Source organism: Hydra viridissima, unplaced genomic scaffold, assembly GCF_058129835.1.
Source record: "Hydra viridissima isolate aposymbiotic clone 2 unplaced genomic scaffold, HvirCarnegie_v1 scaffold_5, whole genome shotgun sequence".
NCBI lineage: Eukaryota > Metazoa > Cnidaria > Hydrozoa > Anthoathecata > Hydridae > Hydra > Hydra viridissima.
This window is the reverse complement of record NW_028324304.1, coordinates 5,247,130-5,273,542: the sequence shown is the minus strand read 5'-3', so window position 1 is coordinate 5,273,542 and position 26,413 is coordinate 5,247,130. Positions and strand designations below refer to the sequence as shown.

At 28.8% G+C, this 26,413-nt stretch overlaps 1 protein-coding gene, 1 long non-coding RNA gene and 1 pseudogene across 10 annotated transcripts; 1 reads left to right on the top strand and 2 right to left on the bottom strand.

The window, feature by feature from the left end:
• Positions 1 to 653: 653 nt before the first annotated feature.
• LOC149888135 (uncharacterized) lies at positions 654 to 17,549 on the bottom strand. Of its 7 annotated transcripts, XR_016453008.1 has the most exons (6): positions 17,393 to 17,549; positions 9,916 to 12,281; positions 8,047 to 8,181; positions 2,580 to 2,828; positions 1,181 to 1,771; positions 654 to 1,093 (listed from the first exon to the last, which is right to left on the bottom strand). XR_016453008.1 is itself a non-coding variant. In XM_090089281.1 (4 exons), the coding sequence occupies exons 1-4, from the start codon at positions 17,422 to 17,424 to the stop codon at positions 1,677 to 1,679; spliced, it is 2,628 nt and encodes an 875-aa protein (XP_089945407.1). In that variant the 5' UTR covers positions 17,425 to 17,549; the 3' UTR covers positions 654 to 1,676. The 7 variants fall into 7 exon arrangements, 2 of the variants coding, with proteins under 2 accessions (XP_089945407.1, XP_089945409.1); XR_016453007.1 differs by having other exon boundaries at positions 654 to 1,771; XR_016453005.1 differs by lacking the exon at positions 2,580 to 2,828.
• Positions 4,168 to 6,256, top strand: LOC149888136 (uncharacterized; annotated as a pseudogene). Its single transcript, XR_016453010.1, has 2 exons — positions 4,168 to 5,388; positions 5,624 to 6,256. The product of XR_016453010.1 is annotated as an uncharacterized LOC149888136 (transcript).
• Positions 17,550 to 19,283: 1,734 nt separating the features above from the next.
• LOC149888134 (uncharacterized) lies at positions 19,284 to 23,139 on the bottom strand. 2 transcript variants are annotated; one of them, XR_016453038.1, is made up of 4 exons: positions 22,502 to 23,139; positions 20,411 to 20,486; positions 19,984 to 20,173; positions 19,287 to 19,512 (listed from the first exon to the last, which is right to left on the bottom strand). It is a non-coding gene; the product is annotated as an uncharacterized LOC149888134 (long non-coding RNA). The 2 variants fall into 2 exon arrangements; XR_016453037.1 differs by lacking the exon at positions 22,502 to 23,139 and having other exon boundaries at positions 19,284 to 19,512; positions 20,411 to 21,773.
• Positions 23,140 to 26,413: the final 3,274 nt, after the last annotated feature.

Here is a 26,413-nt window from a genome sequence, read left to right as displayed (position 1 = left end):
GTCTTATTCACCGAGTCAACTTACTGTTATTCCTTGGCAAAAAGCGCTGGAAAATTTGATAATGTGACGTTATTGACAGTTTTACCAGTAGACATTCTCTTTTGGGGTTTTGCTATAATGACGTCAAAGCTTTATCATATTATCTTATAAACAACGGGGGGGTCGAAAACAACAATAATTTTTTTATATACCCATTAAAAAGCGTTTGTTACATAATTATCTAATTTTATTTATAGATTTTCTATAGCAAACTATAAAACTAATAGTTTATTCTGGTGTTTCTGCAAAAATGTCATAACTGATTTATGAAAGGTTGTTGAACATAAAACACTGGAGCAGATTCTAGAAAGAGAACATTTTCTGAAACGTCTTTGATAACTAAATTAAGTTACTGTTAAAAAACAAAAAAGCGAAATCAAAATCACTTTGTTTAGAAGACCACTTAACGTTATGTAAAGTTTGATCGAATTATGTTATCTAAAGTTTTTTATTTAGGAGGTTGATGGTAATAGGAAACAAGTATGGTCGCACCGTTTTTAGAACAAAACGCAGTTTGAGTCTCGGGTAAAGTTGTCCCAATGTACACAAATTACAGCATAATATGTTCTATTTTAGGTAAAAATATTTTTTGACAAATATTTAACAAGACAGCATTTTAAGAGTTTTTTATACATATAAAATTCAGTTTACTTTATTTTAAAAAAAAGATTACAACTGATTATCAATATCCAATTTTTCCAATGAACAAAAAGTAAGAAAAAAGCGCAATTATAAAGTTGCTCCAAAAATATTTAAAAGATGTCCTTAAAACCTTGCACCACTCTGCTTCAGCTTTTTGTTTAAGTCACGACTTCAAAACGTGTAAATATTCTACAATTAGAGTAGGTTTGACATCCAACAGGCATAATGGTTGACACTGGAAGCAGCCATTTTTCAACTACGTGAGAGATCTTGACTTAAGAAAGTTAGCGAAAGGCCTCGATTGTAATCTCGTCATTTGGTCATTAGACTCATTTTGTAACCCTTCCAATGCTTCCTCTCAGAAAGCTGATTGATGAGGTTTTGTTGCTTTTACAACTTCTTTTTGTAATCTCTATTGTTTATCAAAAAGAGCGGCATTATTCAAAATCTCAATGAAAAATTATCGTGAAATATTTGGATTTTAAGGTTAAATACATACTTTTCAAGTTATCCAGACAAGTTACCCGTTCATTTGCTTCGAAGGGATTTATTTGTAATTATCAAGCACTTTAGTTTCTCATAGGTTTGATTGGTTTGTGAATGTTTTATTCAGTGTAATTTAATTTATTGGTTGTTGGCAGGTAAACATTCAACGATCAGATGATTAGGTAGTCCAAATTTTTTTAACACTTTCACTGCCACATGAACAGTCGACGGCCAACAATAACATATCCTGGAATACCGAACCAAATGGTAGTAGAATGTATCACACACCGGCGCGTTCGTCTATTTACAGATGCGTGGTACAAGTCTGCTTTCAGTTTTGTTAAAGCATTCCTATTCATTACATGTCAAGTTTTTTCCATATAAATGTGCATATATTGTTTAAAATATTGCTTAAAAATCGTGCTAAAAATTGCTGTCACACAAAAAAAAGCTTTTGATCTCATTTGAAATCAATACGTGAACAAAACGACCGCAACTTTTACAGCATTTCACCAGGAACATTTCTTATGAAGAAAATAGCACCCTTTTCTTCTAAGCCTGGCGATAATTTTATACACTTTCTTTAAAGCAACGATTCTGTCGTCTGAAAAAAAAAAAAAAATAGTGAGGTAGAGTTTTAAAACAATCGCGCAATCTTAACTTTAGAAAGGTATCCTTTTTTTATAAAAAGTTGCCATTTACATACTTATGTCACGTGGTTGGTTGTCACAAACTTTGTTACAAAAAATAAAGAATTTTTGAATTTTTTAAGTCTAAGACAGATATGTTATTGAAAAAAGACATTTTCTGTCACAGTTATTTTCAGTTTTTTTAGCGTGAAGGAAAGAACTAATTGGTATTTATGAGTTTTTGATATGAAAAAATTAAATTTCTCATACTTAAAAAGTTTCTTTTACCGAACGGAAGTTGTTTTAATGTGTTTTACAAATTACATTTGTAAAGTTCTTAAAGCTCTTTATTTATTAGAGAAACGTAATCCATGAGAAGCTCTCAGGAAATTCAAAATCACAACGTCACGCTGGCTTTGGCTCTATGTAGAGTTTTTTACAAACAATACGCCGCTCATCAAATATTTTTAATCGCTTTCACATACTCACAAACATATATGTGTGTGTGTGTGTGTGTGTGTGTGTGTGTGTGTGTGTGTGTGTGTGTGTGTGTGTGTGTGTGTGTGTGTGTGTGTGTGTGTGTGCTGTTAAAGATGTAAAGATTGATAAGATAACTAATCAATAAGCAGCAAAAGACAATGCGAATGACTGCAGAACATTAATCTATCACCTGATTCTAGAATAAATCTAATTGGCAAGAGTCAAGAGTCCACCAGTATGAATATAGGATATAAAAACTGACTGATATTACCGGACGCAGTAGAAAAAGAACTGGCCGCCTACCTGTTGCGAGCAGCAAAAATTTCTTTTGGGCCAACTTCTACGGAACAGAAAAGATTGCTTTCCAGCTTGCAGTTAAAAATAATTTAAATGTTCCCAAATCTTGGTTTGAAAAAGTACAAACTGGTAGAGATTGGTTTGGTGCATTCATAAAGCATTTAAATATTTCTATAAGGCAACCTAAAGCTGCCAGTTTAATTCGAGCAACCAGTTTCAATAAGCAGACTCCGTCAAAACAGCTGATATTTTATACTGAAAACATTATTAGTTATTAGCGTTTCAATAATAATTTTTAAAAGAAAAACAAAATTGAGAGTTGAACAAGATATATATTCCATTATACAATATTGAAATAATAAAAAACATTAATTGCCTGCCAGTTTATTACCTTATTGTTGTCACTGTAAATTTTTTTTTTTATAAATTGATTTCTACATTTTACGAAGTGGAAAAACGTGACAGTGCAGAGAGAGCCAAAATGCTCTCTCCCGTGAACAAAAAAGTTGATAAAAAGTTGACAGAAAAACTTTAAAAACATGTTAAAAAGAATCCTACTGAATCCATCAGAGAGACAGCAAAACTGTTCAATGTTGATGAGAGGACAGTCAGAAGAACTCTAAAAACACTTAGAAAATTTAGTTTGGCCCGACCTTCATGTCAACTTTTGAAAGAAAGACTAAAATCTTTACGATTAGAGCGATCAAAGAAGCTGATCTGAGTCAGCTAAAAAGCCATGCTTCGTCAACAGGTAAAGTTTTCTCAGATGAAAAACTCTTCAGTGTTGACTGTGTGCTCAATATGCGTAATGACAGATTCATTTTGCAGAAGGGTGGCAAAGCACCATCTCACAGTGGGCCATGGTGTGCCAAAAGTCAAAATTATTTTTATTCAATTTTTTATAAAAAACTACTATTCAATGAACGTAACATATTGATTTACATAAAAACATAAGGCTTGTTAATCAAAAAATGCGCCTTCACTAAAATTTTTAAATTTTAAGTTGTCACCCTGAACAATATTTTAGGCGGTCAAGCGCTTTTCTTAAAAAGTTTAGAAAAATGTTTTTTTTATATGCTTTGCCATTTAATGTTAGGTAATTTATATTACTACGAATTAGAATTGTAGTTTTAATACATATATTGGCTATCAATTGACATTTTTGTTTATCTTCTTGAAGGTATTTGACTCATTTTATGATCAATCGAAGTTTGTGTTTAGTTGTTGAAATAAATGCGTTTTTTTTTGCAAAAACTATGCTTATATTTTTTCGGCCATGTTTGGCCAGGATTTTTATGGCTGATATTCACTGAAAAAAATATATTTAATGAGTTAAAAACAGTTTTGGTTGCAGATAGTTGCAGATGTAGACTATGTAGCTAAAACATTACACATAATTTTATACCGTGACAACTGTCAATAAAACATTTTTTTTATATTACTACTTATTATTGATTATACAAAAACCTTATATAAATAGGTTGCTTAGATATTGTTACTAAATTAATAGTCAACTATATTTAACTTATATAATATATATATATATATATATATATATATATATATATATATATATATATATTCTATTTTTAGAATAAATAATAATGTAACAATGAAGTACCATTATATATGCAACTGCATTAGATCCAATAATATGTCTATACAAGATCCAACAATTTATGATCAATTAGTTGTCAAGTTAGACTTAGATGATTCTGAAATTATAAGAAACAAATTAATTGCATTCTTAAAGAACTTGAAGTCTCGTTGGAATGATGTTAACCGCAAAGCTGCAGCATTTGAGAAAAAATATGCAAACTGGTTGGATTCTGACTTTATACCTTTTGCATATGCTCCACCTGCTACTCCAACAATTGTCACCACTCCTATTGGTAGGCCTACTTTATATTTTGATGAGTCCTCTTTGAGATCTAAGTATAGAAAAGTTGCTGAAATGGATCAATACTCAGCTAACCAACTATTATTTGCAACTAAAGTCAAATTTGGGAAAAATAATGAGCCTAAAAAAGCCAAATTAGCAGAAAAATTGTTAGTGGATACTATATCACCATCTTATATGTCTACTGATGAAGCTTTGGCCATTATTTTAGATTGTAATTTGACAAAGGCATCTTATCAACTGATGAAAAACAAAGCTGATAAAAAGGAATGCAATCTCTACCCAGCATATAATAATGTTAGAGTGGCAAAAGATTGATGCTATCATAAAAACATTAGCGTAACTGACTATTCTGCTAGTGTTCCACTTCAAGATCTACTGGATCACACAACAACAAGGCTTTTGGAGACACAGACTGGTGTTTTAAATGCAAATGAGTGTGATAGAGTTACTCTAATATACAAAGCTGGTTTTGATGGCTCAAGTGGGCATAGTATTTATAAACAAATATGTAATGATGATGAATGTACTAGGAATCTGAAGAGTGAGGAGTCTCTGTTTATTACATGCTTTGTGCCTTTAGAGCTCTCATCTATTGTCAATGATAAAAAGATTATTTTTTGGAGAAATTCTAAACCATCATCTACTTTGTACTGTCGGCCTTTGCGATTTAAATTTGTAGAGGAAACTGCAGATCTTCTTCGTAGTGAGGAATTGACATTAAAAAATGAGATTAAACAGCTTACTAAAACAAGCTATATCCTACTTAATGGTAAGTCTATTGATGTTGACCATAAAATTGAAATAACTATGATTGATGGCAAAGCCCATACTGCATTATCAGATGTAACTGACTCATCACAGTGCTGCTCTCTATGTGGTGTTAGTCCAAAAGAAATGAATGATATTGATAAGGTATATAGAAAATATTTTGTACACAGGTACACCTTAATGTGTATATATACATTTGAATATATATATATATATATATATATATATATATATATATATATATATATATATATATATATATATATATCTATATATATATATATCTATATATATATATAGATATATAGATATATATATATATATATGCACACCTTTTTATATTTGATTAGTAGAAAATGCAGTTTTTTATTTATTATAGGTGTTACTGAAGTTGTTCACTCAAAATGGGTTGCAATATGGGATTTCAATTCTACATGCATGGATACGAACATTCGAATGCTTAATCCATATTGCTTACAAACTACCAATCAAGAAATGGTCATCAAGATTACCAGCTGACAAGCAACAAATTGAAATGCAAAAGAAAAAAATTCAACTTGCTTTTCAAGAGAAGATGGGACTGATTGTTGATAGGCCTAAGGCTAGTGGCTCAGGAACATCTAATGATGGCAACACCTCCAGAAGAGCTTTTCAGAATGAACAATTGTTTTCTGAAATCACAGGACTTAATTTTGAACTTATAAAAATGTTCCATGTTGTTTTGTATTTCATGTGGTTTTGAGCTTGATACAGATTTATTCAGGGAATACTGTACACATACAGCTAGGTTTTACATGGAATGCTATCCATGGTACTATATGCCGCAGAGCATTCACAAAATGTTAATTCATGCTCCCAGTGTTGTTGATTACATGACATTACCAATTGGGCTCTTAAGTGAAGAAACTATAGAGGCCCGAAATAAAGATTTTAAAAAGTATCAAGAGCATTTTACACGCAAGTGTGACCGTATCAAATGTAATGAAGATTTATTTAAGCGATAATTTTGTTCTAGTGATCCAGTCATTTCTTCACTAAGAACAATAGTTAGTACTAAGAAGAAGGTTTTTCCAGAAGGTGTCCTGCAAATGTTAAAAAACAGTGTTTAAATGTTCTCATTATAGATTTTTACATGCCAAATTTTGGTTTCTTGCTTTGATTATTATCAAAATTCAAATTTATGCATTTCAAATTAAAATTGTCAGTATTCTATAATTAAGATAAATTAAAAAATTCCCACGTACATTTATTTGGAACACCATATCATTAAAAATTCTATTTTTTTAATAATTTGCAGTAAATAAGTCAAGAGTTTGTATAAAATTGACTGTCACTATAAAAGGCTTGTTGCTTGTTGTAATAAGGTATCCATAGCAACCAAACTTAATATCATATAAAATGCATACCTCGTATTAGTACTCTTACTAAATTTAGCGTATATGACACAAGTAGGTTAATGCTACGCCAAAATAGGTATCCATAGCAACCAAGTAAAAAAATAACACCTTCATAAGAAACGCAGACCTTGCACTGGTGCTCGTGACAAACTTAGTATGTATAGCACACATAACCAGTCTGCAACTACGAAAAGTAGGTCGTTGCCATGCAAAAATTAGGTATCCATAGCAACCAAATAAAAAATAACATCTTAATAAGAAACGCAGACCTTGCACTGGTGCTCATGTCAAATTTAGTGAATATAGCACACATAAAAAATCTATAACTACAAAAAGTAGGTTGTTGCTATGCAAAAAAATAGGTATCCATAGCAACTAAATAAAAAATAACGCCCTCATAAGAAGCTCAAACCTTATGTTGGCACTCATGCCAAAAATAGTGAATGTAACACTAATATTAAATTAGTTATTAATTTTGTCTCAAATTGACCATTCTGGCCCACTGTGCATCAGTGTGTTATACCAAGCACCCTCAGTCCATTATGATGTTAGGTATGATTGCTTCTAATGAAAGAAAATGTCCATCAATCTACATCAAAGAGAAAGAAAAAGGTACCTCTGGTGTGTATATCAGCTTGCTAAAACTTTATGTAGTGCCATGGCTAAAGAAGACAATCCCAGAGTACAATTATATCTTTCAACAGGATGATGCACCTTCTCATGGGTCCAGAAAAACTCAACAATATCTTTAAGACAATACCGCTAATTTCTGGCCTAAACACTTTTGGCCACCATACAGCCCTGATCAGAATCCCCTTGACTATAGTGTGCGGAGCGTAGTTGAAGATAAGGATTGCAAAAAGGCGCATTCAAGTGTCATATTACTAAAGCCATCAATTACCCGTGCTTGGAACTCAATGTCAAGGGACTATATAATCAGCACCTACCAGCCTTTCCGTCCTCGCCATTAGACATTGATCAAAAAAAAAGGAAACCTAATTGAATGTTAAGATGAAAAAGCATTCATCTTTAACTTTTCTTGTATTAATATTCCATGAAAGTATTTTTCAGTACTTTTAAAATTCATTATTGAAAAATGATTTTAAAAGTTCGCGAATCGCTGCCGCATTCTGTGATGTTTACGACAATTGGAAAGCGCTGCCGGCCGTTGCGCGTAGTGTTGAGCATACCATAGATTGTCTAAGCAACCAATAAGACTAAAAGCAATGACTTTGGTGTATAGTGATTATTAAATGACGGGAAATAATAATCTTCACTTGTTCCGCATTCCTTGAGAAAATGAATGAAATTCTCACGCAAAGATTCAAAAGATGGTGAATTAATTTTTTTGAGCGGCAGTGTAAATTATGAATTACTAAAATGTAAAAAATGATAAAAAACTCACCTTCACATTTTTGTGTTAATGTTTCAAATCCAAATATTGTTTGGTAACCGTTCTTACAAATGCAACTGTAACTACCATTCAAAAGTCCAATGTTGGCGTTAGGTGAGCAGTTGTACGGTAGTGAACTGCACATATCTTAACAAAACAAAAAAATCTAAACTAACAAATTGCTTACTGGAAGAATAAAAGCAACTTTAAAAGAAGACCATTAGTACAATAATCATAATTGTGATTATATTACTTTTAGAAGAATGTTGATTTCCCTTACGTAGCTAGAGTAATAAATTCTCAGCGAACTTACTGAGATTTCGATATAAATAAAAAACTTAACTTTCTTTATACATTGGATTGAAATTAAATTTCGATAGTTTACTACAGGTTAACAAGGCAAATATATCGAAACCATTTTGAATTCTAGGAATTTTTACAATACCAATCTAAGTGTAATATCAACCTTAATGTAACATGAGGAATACATAAGAAATTATAGACGCAAGTTTTCAATTTTGCTCGACTGAAATATTCTTATCAAAAAAGAAGACAGAGCGAGAGAATGGGAGATTTTGAAAGTGTTAGACGAAGAATTTATTTGCTCTAACTTGCCCTCAGTGTGTTTAGCGTTTGTCTCGTCGATTGGTATTCGCTTACGGTTTTGCATGGCTCGTGTGTGGTTCTTATTTTAGTATACTCGTTGACTTCTAAAACGTTAGTTTAACTTTAAGCTTTAATAATAAACCTAAACGCAAATAAAAACCATGTACTCACTCCTGACTCGAAACATGTAACAATATCTTACAAAGAACTATAATTAGTCTTCCTCGTCTTTTACATTAAATGAAAGACTTTCTCAAACGCTTCACTTAAATATATTCTTTTAATAGTTTACTAATATAAATAAAAATAAAAAATCAAAACACTTAATCAAATCCTATTTCAAACAATCCTCTTCTAAAACCTTTGGAGCTCACATATCTTCTTCGAAATTATTTCCAGCATCTTAAAATCTCCTTTTCATATCGTAAAAATCCCCCTCTAAAGTATGTTTATTCTTCTCTCTCTCAATAAAATTCAGGAAATACTCTTACTTTTTTTCTTTCTTCCATGATATTTTCTCAACACAATTCTCTTTGTTCTAAAAGTTCGATTGGTTCTTTTGTTTCGATCTCTGAAGTTTTGCCTGTTTACTTTTGGTTGGGGTTTGTCTCAATTTGAAAAAATAACTTCATAGTCACAAATTGCATAATGCTAGAGAATGCCTGGCTCTTTTGTTGTCAGACATGTAAACTATTAGGAATGCCCAAAGAGGTGTGTTGACCCAAAGAAACTTGGAAGACTATTCATAGAGGGTTCAACTGCAGACCCATCAAAAAAAAAACTTTGCCTAAAGACTTTTGTCAAAACCAGAAATCAGAACTGATAATATTTTCCACTTACATCAAAAGCGAAAGAAAAAAGCCAGCGTTGCAAGCTGTGAAGCATAAAGGCAAACAACACTTGTAAAATGTGTGTCTGTTATATAGAGCAAAGAAAATATTTTCGAAACTTTTATGTTTGTTTATTAATAATTTTCTTAACATTTAGTTTTGATTTTTTTGAAGGACATAAAAGAATTTTATTTACAACCCTACAAAACCCAGTGGGTCACTTGTGGAATAAATTGAAAAAGTAAGTCGAGGTCATCAAATCTTAAAAAAAACAGCTTATGTTGAATTATTAACAAATCATTTGAATGTAAGCTTAAAGAAGATGTATTTTTAAAACCACTATAAAATAAAATGGGTTTCGGAGGGTTAATAAGGAGAAATTTTATACATATAAGAAGTAGATAGATAAGTGGAAAACTTATATACTTCATTCATGTATAAATACCTTTTTTTTTTAATTCTACAAGCGCTATAAATATTCCTTTTGTATTATCAAGACACATTCCATTAATACTTGGTTTTCTAGATTGCAAGATCTCAATGATAGTTGCAAGGTCAAAATTACATTTTAAAGGGTTTCCATCCAAATAGAGTGATTGTAAGGAAGTTGTCAATTGGAACACGTCAGGCAGCAGACTTGCTATTCGGTTGTTTTGTAAATCAACATATAGTAATGAAGTTAATGAGTTGAATACGTCAGATGGAAGATTTGAAATTTGGTTAAAAGATAAATCAAGATATGTTAATAAAGTTAATGAGTTAAATACGCCAGATGAAAGATTTGAAATTTGGTTAGAAGATAAAGAAAGACTATGTAATGAAGTTAATGAATTGAATACGTCAGATGGAAGATTTGAAATTTGGTTAGAAGATAAATCAAGATATGTTAATAAAGTTAATGAGCTGAATACGCCAGATGAAAGATTTGAAACTTTGTTATTATGTAAAGAAAGACTTTGTAATGAAGTTAATGAACTGAATACGTCAGATGGAAGATTTGAAATTTGGTTAAAAGATAAATCAAGATATGTTAATAAAGTTAATGAGTTGAATACGCCAGATGAAAGATTTGAAATTTGGTTAGAAGATAAAGAAAGACTATGTAATGAAGTTAATGAATTGAATACGTCAGATGGAAGATTTGAAATTTGGTTAAAAGATAAATGAAGATATGTTAATAATGTTAATGAGTTGAATACGTCAGATGAAAGATTTGAAATTTGGTTAGAAGATAAAGAAAGACTATGTAATGAAGTTAATGAATTGAATACGCCAGATGGAAGATTTGAAATTTGGTTAGAAGATAAATCAAGATATGTTAATAATGTTAATGAGTTGAATACGTTAGATGAAAGATTTGAAACTTTGTTATTAAATAAATAAAGACTTTGTAACGAAGTTAATGAACTGAATACATCAGATGGAAGATTTGAAATTTGGTTAGAAAATAAATGAAGATTTGTTAATAATGTTAATGAGTTGAATACGTTAGATGAAAGATTTGAAATTTTGTTATTATATAAATAAAGACTTTGTAAGGAAGTTAATGAATTGAATACGTCAGATGGAAGATTTGAAATTTGATTAGAAGATAAATCAAGATATGTTAATAAAGTTAATGAATTGAATACGTCAGATGAAAGATTTGAAACTTTGTTATTATATAAATAAAGACTTTGTAATGAAGTACATGAACTGAATACGTCAGATGGAAGATTTGAAATTTGGTTAGAAGATAAATGAAGATATGTTAATAAAGTTAATGAGTTGAATACGTCACATGAAAGATTTGAAATTTTGTTATTATATAAATAAAGACTTTGTAATGAAGTTAATGAATTGAATACGCCAGATGGAAGATTTGAAATTTGATTAGAAGATAAATCAAGATATGTTAATAATGTTAATGAGTTGAATACGTTAGATGAAAGATTTGAAATTTGGTTAGAAGATAAATAAAGACTTTGTAATGAAGTTAATGAACTGAATACGTCAGATGGAAAATTTGAAATTTGGTTAGAAGATAAATGAAGATATGTTAATAAAGTTAATGAATTGAATACGTCAGATGGAAGATTTGAAATTTGGTTATTAAATAAGTAAAGACTTTGTAATGAAGTTAATGAACTGAATACGTCAGATGGAAGATTTGAAATTTGGTTAGAAGATAAATGAAGATATGTTAATAAAGTTAATGAGTTGAATACATTAGATGGAAGATTTGAAACTTTGTTATTATATAAAGAAAGACTTTGTAATGAAGTTAATGAACTGAATAGGTCAGATGGAAGATTTGAAATTTGGTTAGAAGATAAATCAAGATAAGTTAATAAAGTTAATGAGTCGAATACGTCAGATGAAAGATTTGAAATTTGGTTAGAAGATAAATCAAGATGTGTTAATGAAGTTAATGAGTTGAATACGTCAGATAAAAGTCTTGAAATTTGGTTAGATCTTAAAATAAGATATGTTAATGAAGTTAATGACTTGAATGCATCAGACGGAATACTTGATATATCGAGGTTGTTTAGATGAAGCTGATTCAATGAGATTAACGAACTAAATGCATTCGATGGTAGAGTTTTGACAGAGCTTGAACTGAAGTGAAGAACTCTTAATGAAGTTTGTGATTTGAATACACCAGATGGATCAATGAACATGTGAAAAGGAATTGTAAGTTGTGTAATATTAGATGGAACGTCGTTTGATAGTTCAGTCATTGAAGTGTATTCACAAATTACATCAGTATTTAAGATAAAATTGCAATTTGTTGTCGGACTCATTTTTGCACCATGTTTCAATAACTGGATCCTAAAGAAAAATGACATTTCACCATACACATATATACATACATAAATGCATACATGCATACATGCATACATACATAAATGCATACTTGCATACATACATACATGCATACATGCATACATGCATACATACATAAATGCATACATACATACATACATACATACATACATACATACATACATACATACATACATACATACATACATACATACATACATATACAAAGTATGTATATGCTATTCTCTAAATACAAATACGAAAACATAAATGAAACAATTATTAAAAATGACCAAAATACAGCAATCCAAATATTTTTCTACCTTACTAAAGGCTATAAAATACAGTTCCAAAACTGCTAAGGTTATAGGTTTATTACTTATGAACTTTTAGCATTTGACAATATTCGGGAATTTCGAACAGTATTTAGGAAATATAAGTTTTTTTTATCTATCAAGGTTGTACAGAATTATCGATCAGCGCTAAGTATCAATTTTCACTGCCGCTACTGGTTGCGGGAGACTAATGGGCAATCGTCAGCTCTAAATATTGTTTTTCGATAACTAAAAAGCAAACACTCGGCCAGCAATGGTTTTTCAGGTGAAGTCTTTAACAGAATTGCAAGAAGTTATCATCAATATATACACAAAAAGGGGATTCATTAAAAAGATTAAAAAAAAACTCATCCAGCGGTAAAACCGGCAGTTCGTTTCCCGAATTGAAAAACCTGCATTAAGAACATTTTAAAATGTTATCATTTTGGTTTACCATGAAAAATCTTAATGGAGATTGAGAAAATGTTTTTCTGCGTGGGATTCAGAGTTTGGAAATATTCTGACATCAATCGAAAATTGACAGCTGGCTCAATGATTTCTATTTCGCTTTTTTCGTTTGTTAGAGTAAATAAATGGTTCTATTTTTAATAAGATTACACTGTCTTGTAAGGCTTAAAATGATAAAGATAATGATAAATTACTGAAAATTTAGATTTGTAATTATAGTAATAATAATGTTATAATTAGAATAGTTATAAATATTATAATTATTATAGTTGTAATAACGACTTACTATTTCTCTAAATACTTTTAAAAATAATTCATTTTTAAAAATAATTTATTAAAAAAATAATTTATTTTTAAAATAATTTATTTTAAAATAATTTATAAAAAAGGGAACATCAGAAAGTTTTCAAAATTTGGTATTGTTTGAAAAGGTTCGGTTCGTGAACAGTGGAACATCAAAATTTGGACTATGAAAAAAAAAATCATATTTACTTGCGTCAGATCATGAAAGTTTCAATTAGAAATAAAACAATTGAGTAACGGTTTTCAAATATTATTATTATTATTATTATTATTATTATTATTATTATTATTATTATTATTATTATTATTATTATTATTATTATTATTATTATTATTATTATTATTATTATTATTACTATTATTATTATTATTATTATTACTATTATTATTATTATTATTATTATTATTATTATTATTATTATTATTATTATTATTATTATTATTTCTTATCATTATTGTTACTACTATTATTATTTTTATTATTATTATTTGGAAGATACTATAATTATTATTTGGAGGATACTTTTGAGGGTTTTTTATTATCATAAAAATATATTTGTTTCTAAATAATAAAAAATGCATTTAATCAAAAAAATTTTATCATTTGCAACAAGATTAAAAAGTTGACTTTTTAAAAAAAACTTTCGACATACTTGTTTAAATATATATTAATATTTAATCGACTTGAACTAAAAGTCATTGAGCTGAAGGTGGTCAGTTGACCAGGAAGAAAAATGACCAAAAAAAAAATTTTTTTGATTTATTTTTTTTTAATTTTATGAAAGATTGACCCTTTAAGTTGACTTTTTAAAAAAAACTTTCGACATACTTGTTTAAATATATATTAATATTTAATCGACTTGAACTAAAAGTCATTGAGCTGAAGGTGGTCAGTTGACCAGGAAGAAAAATGACCAAAAAAAAAATTTTTTTGATTTATTTTTTTTTAATTTTATGAAAGATTGACCCTTTAAGTTGACTTTTTAAAAAAAACTTTCGACATACTTGTTTAAATATATATTAATATTTAATCGACTTGAACTAAAAGTCATTGAGCTGAAGGTGGTCAGTTGACCAGGAAGAAAAATGACCAAAAAAAAAATTTTTTTGATTTATTTTTTTTTAATTTTATGAAAAATTGACCCTTTAAGTTGACTTTTTTAAAAAAACTTTCGACATACTTGTTTAAATATATATTAATATTTAATCGACTTGAACTAAAAGTCATTGAGCTGAAGGTGGTCAGTTGACCAGGAAGAAAAATGACCAAAAAAAAAATTTTTTTGATTTATTTTTTTTTAATTTTATGAAAAATTGACCCTTTAAGTTGACTTTTTAAAAAAAACTTTCGACATACTTGTTTAAATATATATTAATATTTAATCGACTTGAACTAAAAGTCATTGAGCTGAAGGTGGTCAGTTGACCAGGAAGAAAAATGACCAAAAAAAAAAATTTTTTTGATTTATTTTTTTAATTTTTTGAAAGATTGACCCTTTAAGTTGACTTTTAAAAAAAACTTTCGACATACTTGTTTAAATATATAGCTTAACTTTGACCTACTTGAGCCCCACTACCATTTAAAACTCCCTAGCAACTTCATAGCAACAAGTTTTTAACTTGTTTTGGAAGTGATTTTGCTCTTGTTTTTTCGATAGCAATTTTGAGATGAAAGCATAAAGTCATCAAGAAAGAATTGCTCTTGTTTTCCCGGTCTAAACTGCAACAGAGCACAAACATTCTTATTGCTTATTTGATTTTTTTTTGTTAAGATGTCAAGTAAAAAAAATTTATCTAGAAAAGTTAAAAGAAAATGGAATGGATGTCATCCTAATAAAAATTATTCTACAGTTCAGCCTTTAATATCTCCATCTTCATCAGTTGTTCTAACTAGTCTTAGTGCTAAGAAACTAGTTACTGACAATAGTATTGAAAGTTTTGATGATAAACAAATTGATAACTATTTCGTTTTTATTTTTCATATTAAAAAGTTTGATTTCAAAAACAGTTTGTCAGTGCTGTTATTCTCCTCTTTTAATTTTAATTGATACTCAAAAAATGCCTGCATGGTGAAACTCAGAATGGTAATGAAGCATAAAACTCTTTGATGTGGTCTCGTGTACCCAAAAACAACTTTGTAGGGAAAAATGTTCTTGAAATGGGTGTTCATTCAGCAGTGATCCATTACAATAATGGTGCAAATGGTGTCTTAAATGTACTAAAGTATTATGGTTTAATCGGTTCAGTAACTTGTAAAAAATCAATTTTAGCAAATATTGCTCGTGTTAAACGAAAGAATTTAAAATCGAATAATGAAGGAAAAAGTAGGATAAAACCTTTAAGATCAAATAAAATGGTTTCCCGTGATGCTGAACAGGATAAGAAAAAAGAGTTTTATGCAGCTGGTGGTTTTTAGTAGTTTTAACACTTTAAAACGATCTATTCTTTTTTATTTCTTGTTTTCTTTGCATAAATGTTTTTTTAGGGTTTTTTAAAATTTAAAACATGATAACTTAAGTACAGTTTATGTTTATGAGCTGAAATTTTCAGGAAATGTTTATTTAATATTGATGCTCCGGTTGACCCATGGGTTTTTCTTGGATTTGGTTAGATAAAAAGTTATTGCTATAAATCTATAGAGGAAGTCAAAAATTTTCAATTTTTTTAGTAAATTCGTGATAAAAAGAGTAATTTTCAAAAAATTTAAAAATGCATGGGTTAAACGGTATATAATGAGTTGTTTTATAACTGTATCGATTTTTAATCCATAATCTTTTCACTAGATAAAGATATTATGTTTTGAAATACAGCCTTTGTTGTTCTTTTTTCCGCCATTATGCATTTTTAGTAAGTTTTAAAATTTATCTTTTTGAATAAAAATAATTGTAACACTTTATTAAAACAAGTTTTCATCAAAAAGATACACTTTTTATAATATTTCACAGTTTCATTTTTTCCCTGGTGTACCACCTTAAAACTTGAACGAAGTCACGCGACGTTCGTTTGTTTACTTTTGGTTCGCATTCATTTCGTTTACTCAAATGATTTCGAAAACAGTTATAATTTCAAAAGCGAGTTTGAAAGCCGTTAGAAATTTTAAGCAATTTTGAAATACAGCATTTTCGAATTTTTACAACTTTTTACGATTTTGAAAACCACGAAAATATGCTTTATTCGAAGTGATACAATTTTGAAAAACGTCTTATTAAATTTTATACAACTTTTAAAGATTTTGAAACACGCCCACACACAACTTAAAGCGAAGTCGAAACTTCGTCTTCGACTTTGAAACACGTCGACCTCGATTGTTTTAACTGTAGTTTCAATGACGCTTTAAAGCGTAACCGGTACCGAAAAAAGTTAAATATTTTGGATTAATCTCAGCTTCAAAAAGCACTTTGTACTACAAAGTTGAAATCTGTATATTAATCCATATTACTTACAAACAATACAATTTTTTACTAACAATATAATATCTTAAAGCTTAATCAACAACGTTGCTTTTTTTTTATTGTAAGTCATATTCTTAAAAGATCAGCTTCAAAAAGCATTTTTAACTACAATCATAAACTCTGCGTGTTAATTTCTAGTAATGACTAACAATATAATCCCGTAAAGCCCCTTTCACCAGCGTTGTTTTTATACTATCAGTCATATTCTCAAATCATCCCTTAAAATCCTGAAAAAAGCTATTATAAAAGAAAGATATATTTAGCTCTTAAACAATTTTGTGATTTTGTTTTCTTGTTAGGTAGTTTTAACATTTTCGTTACGCAATTGACATCGTACTTGAATAAAGTTAAAAAAATTGTTGTTTGGTAAAAGAAAAAAGTTTGCCTAGGTTTTTTTTCTTCAAAACATTTTTCTTTGCCGTTGTTGGAGTTGACGTCAACGTTTGACGTTAGTTTTTGTTAAGATTAGACTTAGGAGAAATAAAAACATTTCCTTCTTCGCTATTTTTCTTATCCCATTGTCGTTAAACTTAATTTTCTCATAGCTCACGAGTAATCTTTCATCAAAATATCAACTTACATGACAATCCAGACGATGCAATATAAATCCATATTTTTCTCAATATTCTCAAAAGTTCTCAACTTGTGAGTTGAAGAGAACTCAATAACAAATGAATTTAATGTACGTTATATTTAAAATGCGCATGCTCATGACATGAGTATGCGCTTTAAAGAACTCTAAAAATAGAAATTTTAAACGTGGTTCCGGCGAAGATTCGAGTGAAAAACTGTCTAAACGACATAACTTAGATAACCGTAAGACAAATTATTATTAGAACTTGATGGAAAGGTATTGTTAAGATATCTTAAAGCATTTCGGATGTAGTAGATGTAAGTTCGAGTATTTGCTCTGGATTTTACTTTATAGCTACAGTTTAATAAGTGGTAGATCTAATGTCACAGCACTTCGGATTTGTAACCAACAATGATGCTTAAATACCTTCATTTCCTGCCAACAATGTCTTAAGATTAGATTATAAGGAGGGACTTATTCGACTCAACCTTATACAATAAAATTGATAAAATTGTAAGATTTTAAATTGTAACTACGCTGATAAAATAGCAAGTGTATATTGAAAAGGTTTGCAAAGGTTTGCAAAAATTCTGTTTTATTAGCAAGTCGAGACCAGAGACAAACGTGGACTTAGAGTTCAAAACAAAAAACTAAATAAACTTTAATTTTTCAACGTCTCCACAGGAGTTTTTTATATCAGGTATTGTGCAAGCATAGACAATGAATAAAATCTATTGTCTATGCTTGAACAATGTCTGAACTTAAAAATTCCTGCAGATATATTGAAAAAGAGCGGTTGAGAAAATCTAGAAAATGTTTTTTGAACTTTTTATGGGAAGAATTTATGAAAAGATCTAGAGGACGTTTTAGAAATTTTTGGAGATGATTTTATGAGAAAATAGTAGTAAAAGTAATTGTAAATAAAAGTAAAAATTACAGGCAGCTTTGAAACTATGAAAAGGGATTTTAAGAGAAGAGATAAAGAAAACCCACCCAACATAAGACGTCTTTAAGACGCTTTTAAGTTATCTTTAAGTCGTCAAGACCTTTTAAAGACGTCTTAAAGGCGCCTTTAAGTTGTCAAGACCTTTTAAAGACGTCTTAAAAACTTTCCCACCTTACTTAAGACGTCCTATAGACGTCTTAAGTTGGGTGGGAAAGAAGTAAAGGGATATTTTTTAAAGATAAAGAAAAGACTTTTAAAGTGATTTAGATAAATGATTTGGTCATAACCCAGTAAACATCGAACAATTGGTAAGTAGTTGGTCCGATCCTAATAACCAACTACTAGCTACAGTTGGGCCAACAGTCGGCTATTTAGTTGGTACCGTGAAAAAAACGTAACGCTTTTACCAATACTTAGCCAACTGTTTTTAAACAATTGGTTGCCATTAACGGCCCAACAATAATAAAACAGTTGGCTAACAGTTGGTACCATTACCGGCCCAACTATATGATTTTTTTTCGCGATTTTTTAAATTCGCTTTTGCGCTTAAATTGAAAGTGCAAAAGTTATAAATCATGTTTTGAATATTGCTTAATAACAAAGTATAACTTTGCTTTTTAATATTTAATTTTCTATTTAATAGTGATTGTTTGTATATCAGATTTTACCAGTCAAACAGTACAACTGTCCACACAAAATATTGTATTATATTTATAGATAACTTAGTTGAATACACAAAATGAACAAATTTTTTATCATTACACTTTTATTTCCAGATCATTAAAAAATATATTTACAAATAAAAAACTAAAAATATTCTATTATTGTAGTTAATATTATTAAAGGTTTGAAATTAATATTGGCAGCTTTAATGAAAAACAATATTTTAAAACGCTAGTATTTAAAAACGTGGCGATTTATTAGATAATTATCTATAATAATTAAGAAAAATTAGAATTATAAATAAAATTAAGATAAATAAACTTTTATAAATTTGCAAAAGAAAATAATAACTAAATATTCTTTTCATTGATTAACTGCAACTGATTTTTTATAACCTTGGTTTTTGTCTGTCTATTTATTCGCCCATCTCCTTGATCAATTGCGCCCTGAAACCATCTTGAAACGATCGGGTAAATATCTTTATCCTTGGAATTAAGATACTGAATTCTTACTGCTGCTAAAAGAATAAAATGAAAATAAATTTAAAAACTCAATTTACTTTTTGTTTAAATACAAATTATTTTTAAGTTATTTTTAAGTTCTTATACATATACTTTGCAAATCGAGAATTACATTAACTGGTTGGCAGTTTTAAAAATATGTGCATATGATAACTGAGAGCAATTAGCTTATAGGTTTAAGAAAAACTTTTATATGCTCTTTAAGAATCATATAGTTGAATACTAATAAATCATAGTTTACATTGGCAATTAACATCTCTAGTTAAGAATAAAATACAACATTGATAAGTTCAAGTCACCAAGGGAGAATATAATATCTTACAAATTCACAACTAATGACAACACTGGTAATTGTCATAAGTACTAACATATTATATTCTTTCTTAGTGTTGTAAACATATTTTTGTAAATATAATAATACAGTTGACTTTAATAGACTAAAAATTTACATAACTAGTAATACTTACATAGTAAGCACTTTAACACAAAATGATAACATCGCAACTTAATCTTGCCCATTCCAGTAGCTATCATCTTACTTGAAGATCCGTTTAGATTACATAAAATGCTAAAATTTTTAGAAAACATGGCACCCAACACACGTCATATGTATTCTGGACATTCAACTTTACCGCCAATAGAACGCAGATATTAGACCTAAAAGCAAATAATGCTACATATTACAACTTTTTTTATTTAAATTATTTTTTCAAAGGTAAATGAAAATGTAATGCGGTATAATATAACTAAGGTATAATTAAATTATTTTTGATAAATTACAATTATAAGACATAAAAAAACTTATCTCTGATCTTATAAAATAATAATTACTAGTTTAAACTCAACCTGTAGACTGCTACAAACATTATAATATAGAAAATAATTTCAAATTACATAGAGAACCAGCTCAGATTTCATCTGTAGCATAAGGTTAATCCTCTCCAAATCTTCCTTACTTTCAATTGGAAGGCTAGGGGGAACAACAATGTCTTCATTATCCAAAAAACTTTCAACTTCTAAAAACTTATTTTTTTGCTCCAGTTCTGTTAATCTTAACTCCAAAGCTGCTAACTTCTCTATAAACATACTTAAATTATTAAATAATATTTAATTGCATTTGAATCTTATTGGAAAACTGGTTTCAAAAACACAATCTAGTTGTTAAATTGAAGACATACATGGATGAAGGTGTTATGGAACTCAAATATTTGGAGTTAAAGTTTTAAATATTCATGTTATTTATCCCTTTAGGTAAATTGATTGCTGTAAAAATGATATTCTAGCACATTTTTGTGTTGTGTTTTAAGGTCACAGGAAAGAGCTTTATTTAAAACCTTTATCTGCATAACAAAGTAGAAATGTGTATTTTTGTAACATGAAATATGTATTTTTTTAAAGCCTTCATCCATTTATGACTTTAATTAAAACACAATTTTTTTTTTTTTACAAAAATTATAAATAGTTTTCTTTTGTCAATATATGTCAGCATCATAATCAATGTATGTATGCGTAACACATTTACAATGTATAACAAGTAGTAAAACAAACAAAAAAACAACAAACAAATAGTTTATCCAAGACCTTTCTTTCCTGATCCTTAATATTTTGAACAGTTACTTATAGTTTTTAGAAGTTGATGTCCCTTTTAATAAAATGCTATAATTATATGCATTATATGAATATGTATACACACACACACACACACACACACACACACACACACACACACACACACACACACACACACACACACACACACACACACACACACACACACACACACACACATATATATAATATAATATAAATGTCATATATGCTTAACATGAAATGTATATGCCATATTGTATATGCAATTGCATATACCATTTATTCATATACTGCATATATTACGTCAATATTGTATATATGACATATATTTATGCAATATATACAAAATACATACATATAAATTATTTTACTATAACATATATATTAGAATATAACAACTTTTACGCATGCATGTTATATACAGGATGTCTGCCAATATTTTAAGGTGGATTTCCCTGACTTTTTCCTCATATTTTCCTGATCTTCTACCTGTTTTCCTTGATTTAATTTAAAGTTACCCAAATTCAACTTCACAAAAATTGACCAGAGTCGTTTAGAAAAATGCTCTTTAACTGCAAAAATGTAAACAATAATACAACCCACAATAAATGTATCAAGTATTGATACATTTAATGTAAACAATAATACAACCCATATTAAATGTATCAAGTATTGATATATTCAAATTGGGTTGTATTATTGTTTACATTTTTGCATGTGAAGATTCAAGATTCGCTTGATGCAAGAAAAGTTCATAAAACTATTTGCCAAATAAACTTTTATATTACATGTACTATATACAACTTATTTAAGTTATGTAAGTTTGATAAAGAGCCATTTTCCCTGATTTCTCCCTGATTTTTCTAAAACTCAACCTAATTTCCTAGATTTTTTGCAGATATCTGATTTCCCAGATTTTCCCCTGATTTCCCCTGATCTGGCAGACACCCTGTATATATATATATATATATATATATATATATATATATATATATATACACACATACATACATACATACATACATACATACATACATACATACATACATACATACATACATACATACATACATACATACATACATACATACTTACATACATACATACATACATACATACATACATACATACATACATACATACATACATACATACATACATACATACATACATACATACATACATACATACATACATACATACATACATACATACATACATACATACATACATACATACATACATACATACATACAGAAATGCATGTATTTTAACCTTTAATAGTAGTTAAAATAGAGCTAAAATGTCTAGTACAAATACAACAATGGTGTCATTATAAAAATAAATTCACTTAGACCATGCGACTAATTATTAAAATACGTTTATAAAACTTACGGGAAACTTTTACGATTCAAAAACACGCGGTACACAGTCGGTTAATGGTTGGCAAGAAATCCCAACACTTAGCTAACTATAGCCAATACTGGCCCGTCAGTTGGACCAACTAAAGCGTGTTTACTGGGAAGTCAAATACTTTTGAGTGACTTTTGATTGCTTATTATCCTCTTTAAATATATATATTACAAATGGTTTTGAAAAAATTTTAAAAAACACGAGATAAATATTTTAGAGTATTTAAGTGAAACGAGAAGAAAATATAGTTATTTTGTTTATATTTCGGTTTAAGAATTATTATATAGCTTTTAATTGTGTTAATACTTTGTTGTTAAGCCTTAAGTAAATATAAAGAATTAGAAGTCTAGGTGTCAATAGTTACACGAACCATACAGGAACCATACACGAACATAATTCGAACCATGCATGAAATACACACACTACACTGAGGGCATCTAAACACCCAAACACCATAGCTTAACCAAACACATTCTCAAAAGACTAAACAATATATCCCCTGCTCACACTATCTCCATTCTCACAACGTTTTTGCGTTAACATTCACCGCCCACACAATAATTATAAGCTGACTTAAGCGGTTAAAAATTTTAGTTGTATTAACATTTTACTAAAAGATGTTGAAAAACTCTATGTTGTCTGTAAGGATGGTTTTATATCAAGATGTTTTGTAATTCATAGCTGAAGTAAGTATAACACGTCGACTTAGTGAAAAGACTCATTAAGTCAAAAATATCTATTTTGAGAAAATATCGATTATATTACAATCAACCAAAGTTTTTTTTTTTTTTTTTTACTACAGTATAATAATGTTGTTGTTTGAATTACATTTTGTTGCTTTTTTAATGTTAGCTATACAGTTCTGAAGAAAAGGAATGTTTTAACAACAAATACTATAATTAATCGAGGCCACTATAACTAATTGAACTTTTGCCTTAGTGAGAAGATATCATTATTTTTAGAAATATAATTTTTTTCACTGGTTGTTGGACTATGTGAGTACTTTGGCAAGAAAATAGGCAAAACCATTAGTCTTGTGTAAAAATATCATTTTAGTCGAAGATTGACTGGATGAGTTTTTCCACCAAGCCGACGATATATTGATTGGCTTTTTTTATAAAGAATTTCATTTTTACAATCTTTTCTTAACGAATTTCGATTTTTCAAATATGTTTAAAAAAAAAAGTTATAAATACACCTCTTAACAAATTCAAAAAAAAAGGATTTTTTAAAAATTACTTTATTCAAATATCGCTTAAATAATGATATGTAAATTTAAATGTGCAGAATCTGAATCAGAAAAAGATCATAAGTCGAATTTTTGACTTAAACGTTTTATTGACTAAGTAATAATTAACTAAATATTTTTAAAAGAAGCAAAAATTTTATAGTTTTGAATCACATTTACATATTTTTTTTAAAAAAGGGTTCCAGATATTATTATAAATTGTTAAGAGTATTTAATAATGATTAATTTAAAAGTGTTTATGGACCTTAAAATGTTTACCCAGCGAAATTTGTTTCTCCGTATCCCATAATGCCGTTTTATTAATTAATTTTATTAATCAATTTTCAAACCTGCTCAACTTACCCCGATTAGATTTGGTGACACAAAAGTTAGGTTATAAAAAGAGCTATATACTTAGGGAAAAATGGCTAAGTATAATCGAAAGTCAAATAAATGGGTAAAATATCAACATTAAGTGATGCTAGATAAATGAGTTTTTAAGAATCTAAGAGAAAAATAGCAAAAAAACTTTGTTTTCTTTTTTGATCCAAAATTGAAATATTACCCATGCATCTCACTTGACTGCGGCCCAACAACCATTTGATGCGCATCGTGTTACCATTATATATACCTATCTTTTATCCATTTGATGTTTTGTCATTTGATGCGTAGTTTTTGAGATATTTTAGTTGCCCAACTTGCCCCTATGCTCAACTTGCCCCGCCCCCCCCCCCTACCCTATAATAGAAGGTATTCACTGAGAGCATCATCGAGTAATTTATCGTTTATAAATAAGATGCTTTTGTTGTCATGTGATCTTTGATTCAATCACCACAATTTTGATTCTTATGCTAATTCTAACATTCTTGATAATCATTCTCAACAAATACTGACGTCATCTGGTTTTAGTTCGTTGATATAACTTTGGTACGTAAAATTAATTGGTATTCGAAGCGTTCGTGAAATCTACATTAAAATCCATCGAAATAAGTTCATTTGGTCTTTTCGGGACTTTTCGGTACCCGCACTTCAATCTTTCCTTGTTAACATAATTTGCAACTTTCAATGAGCTACTGTACATCCATTAAATATACCTGGCCAAAAATCCACCTCGCTGTTTCCAACTAACGCTGGCGTGTTTTATGACACTCTTGTTGAACACTTAAACACTTTTCGCGTAAAAACTTCAGTTTCTTATTCTTTTCTTATTCTCTTCAGTTCAAGTGAGCAAATAAAAAAGCTTCTTCACTTTTTTTTATTCTTTTGCTTTTTTACTTTTTCTTACTAAAGCATAAAAAGGTTTTCTCTACCACTAAACACCAAATATACCGACTATAAATGCCACTTGCCTTTTCGTAACTGATATTTTTTTAGTTTTTGAACAGATATAGACACCGTTTAACTGGTACTCTATTAGTTTGTCTTGAGAATAACTTGTCTTTCTTAGTTCCAAACAACTCACATCAGTAACACTTAACTAGTACTTTAAAGATATAGCTATAAGCAAAGACTTTTTGTTAACTGTTATTTAAGTCAGCAAAAATCCTTTTATTCATGCCTTACTATTTCAAGTTAGGTTTTTTAAATTAATCGTTTAAAAGTTTTTTTTTTCTCCCCTTTTTCTCCTTTTCTTTCTTAGGTTTAGATTACATTATGAAATGCACGCAATTATCATTTTGAATAAAGACAAAGTTATTCTACTAAATGTTGAAAATGCGTTATTACGTCAAGGAAAGAAGATTAAACTTCATATTTGATTTTTTTATTTTTTTAATTTTATTTTTTTAGTTTATTTTACTTTGTTTTTATAATTATAGGGCAAATCTAGTTTATAGTTTCCAGATTTCGCAAAACGCTGTTACGTTGGGTTTTGTCAATCTGACTTTTTCGTGTTCAATTCTTGTTCAATTCTTGTTCAATTCTTGTTCAATTCTTGTTCAATTCTTGTTCAATTCTTGTTCAATTCTTGTTCAATTCTTGTTCAGTTCTTGTTCAATTCTTGTTCAATTCTTGTTCAATTCTTGTTCAATTCTTGTTCAATTCTTGTTCAATTCTTGTTCAATTCTTGTTCAATTCTTGTTCAATTCTTGTTCAATTCTTGTTCAGTTCTTGTTCAATTCTTGTTCAATTCTTGTTCAATTCTTGTTCAATTCTTGTTCAATTCTTGTTCAATTCTTGTTCAATTCTTGTTCAATTCTTGTTCAATTCTTGTTCAATTCTTGTTCAGTTCTTGTTCAATTCTTGTTCAATTCTTGTTCAATTCTTGTTCAATTCTTGTTCAATTCTTGTTCAATTCTTGTTCAATTCTTGTTCAATTCTTGTTCAATTCTTGTTCAATTCTTGTTCAATTCTTGTTCCATTCGGTTTCAATTCTTAGTTAAAAAACTAATTTCAGCATATGCAATAAGTTTTAATAATTTCGAACAGTGCTACGAATTGGATATTTAACTGGATTAGGTCAGTCATTTGCGCAATAACTTAAAAAAGATTTAAATTAATAACGAGATATAAAATCTCGGACATCTCAAGAATTCGTTTTGTAGAAGCGCAGTTCGAATTAACATTCAATTACGGAGGTTTGATACTTAGTTCAAGAATATTTTAGTAAATAAAGCATAAATTCATGGTTTTATGATTATTTTTTTAAAATGTTGTGGATAAAAATA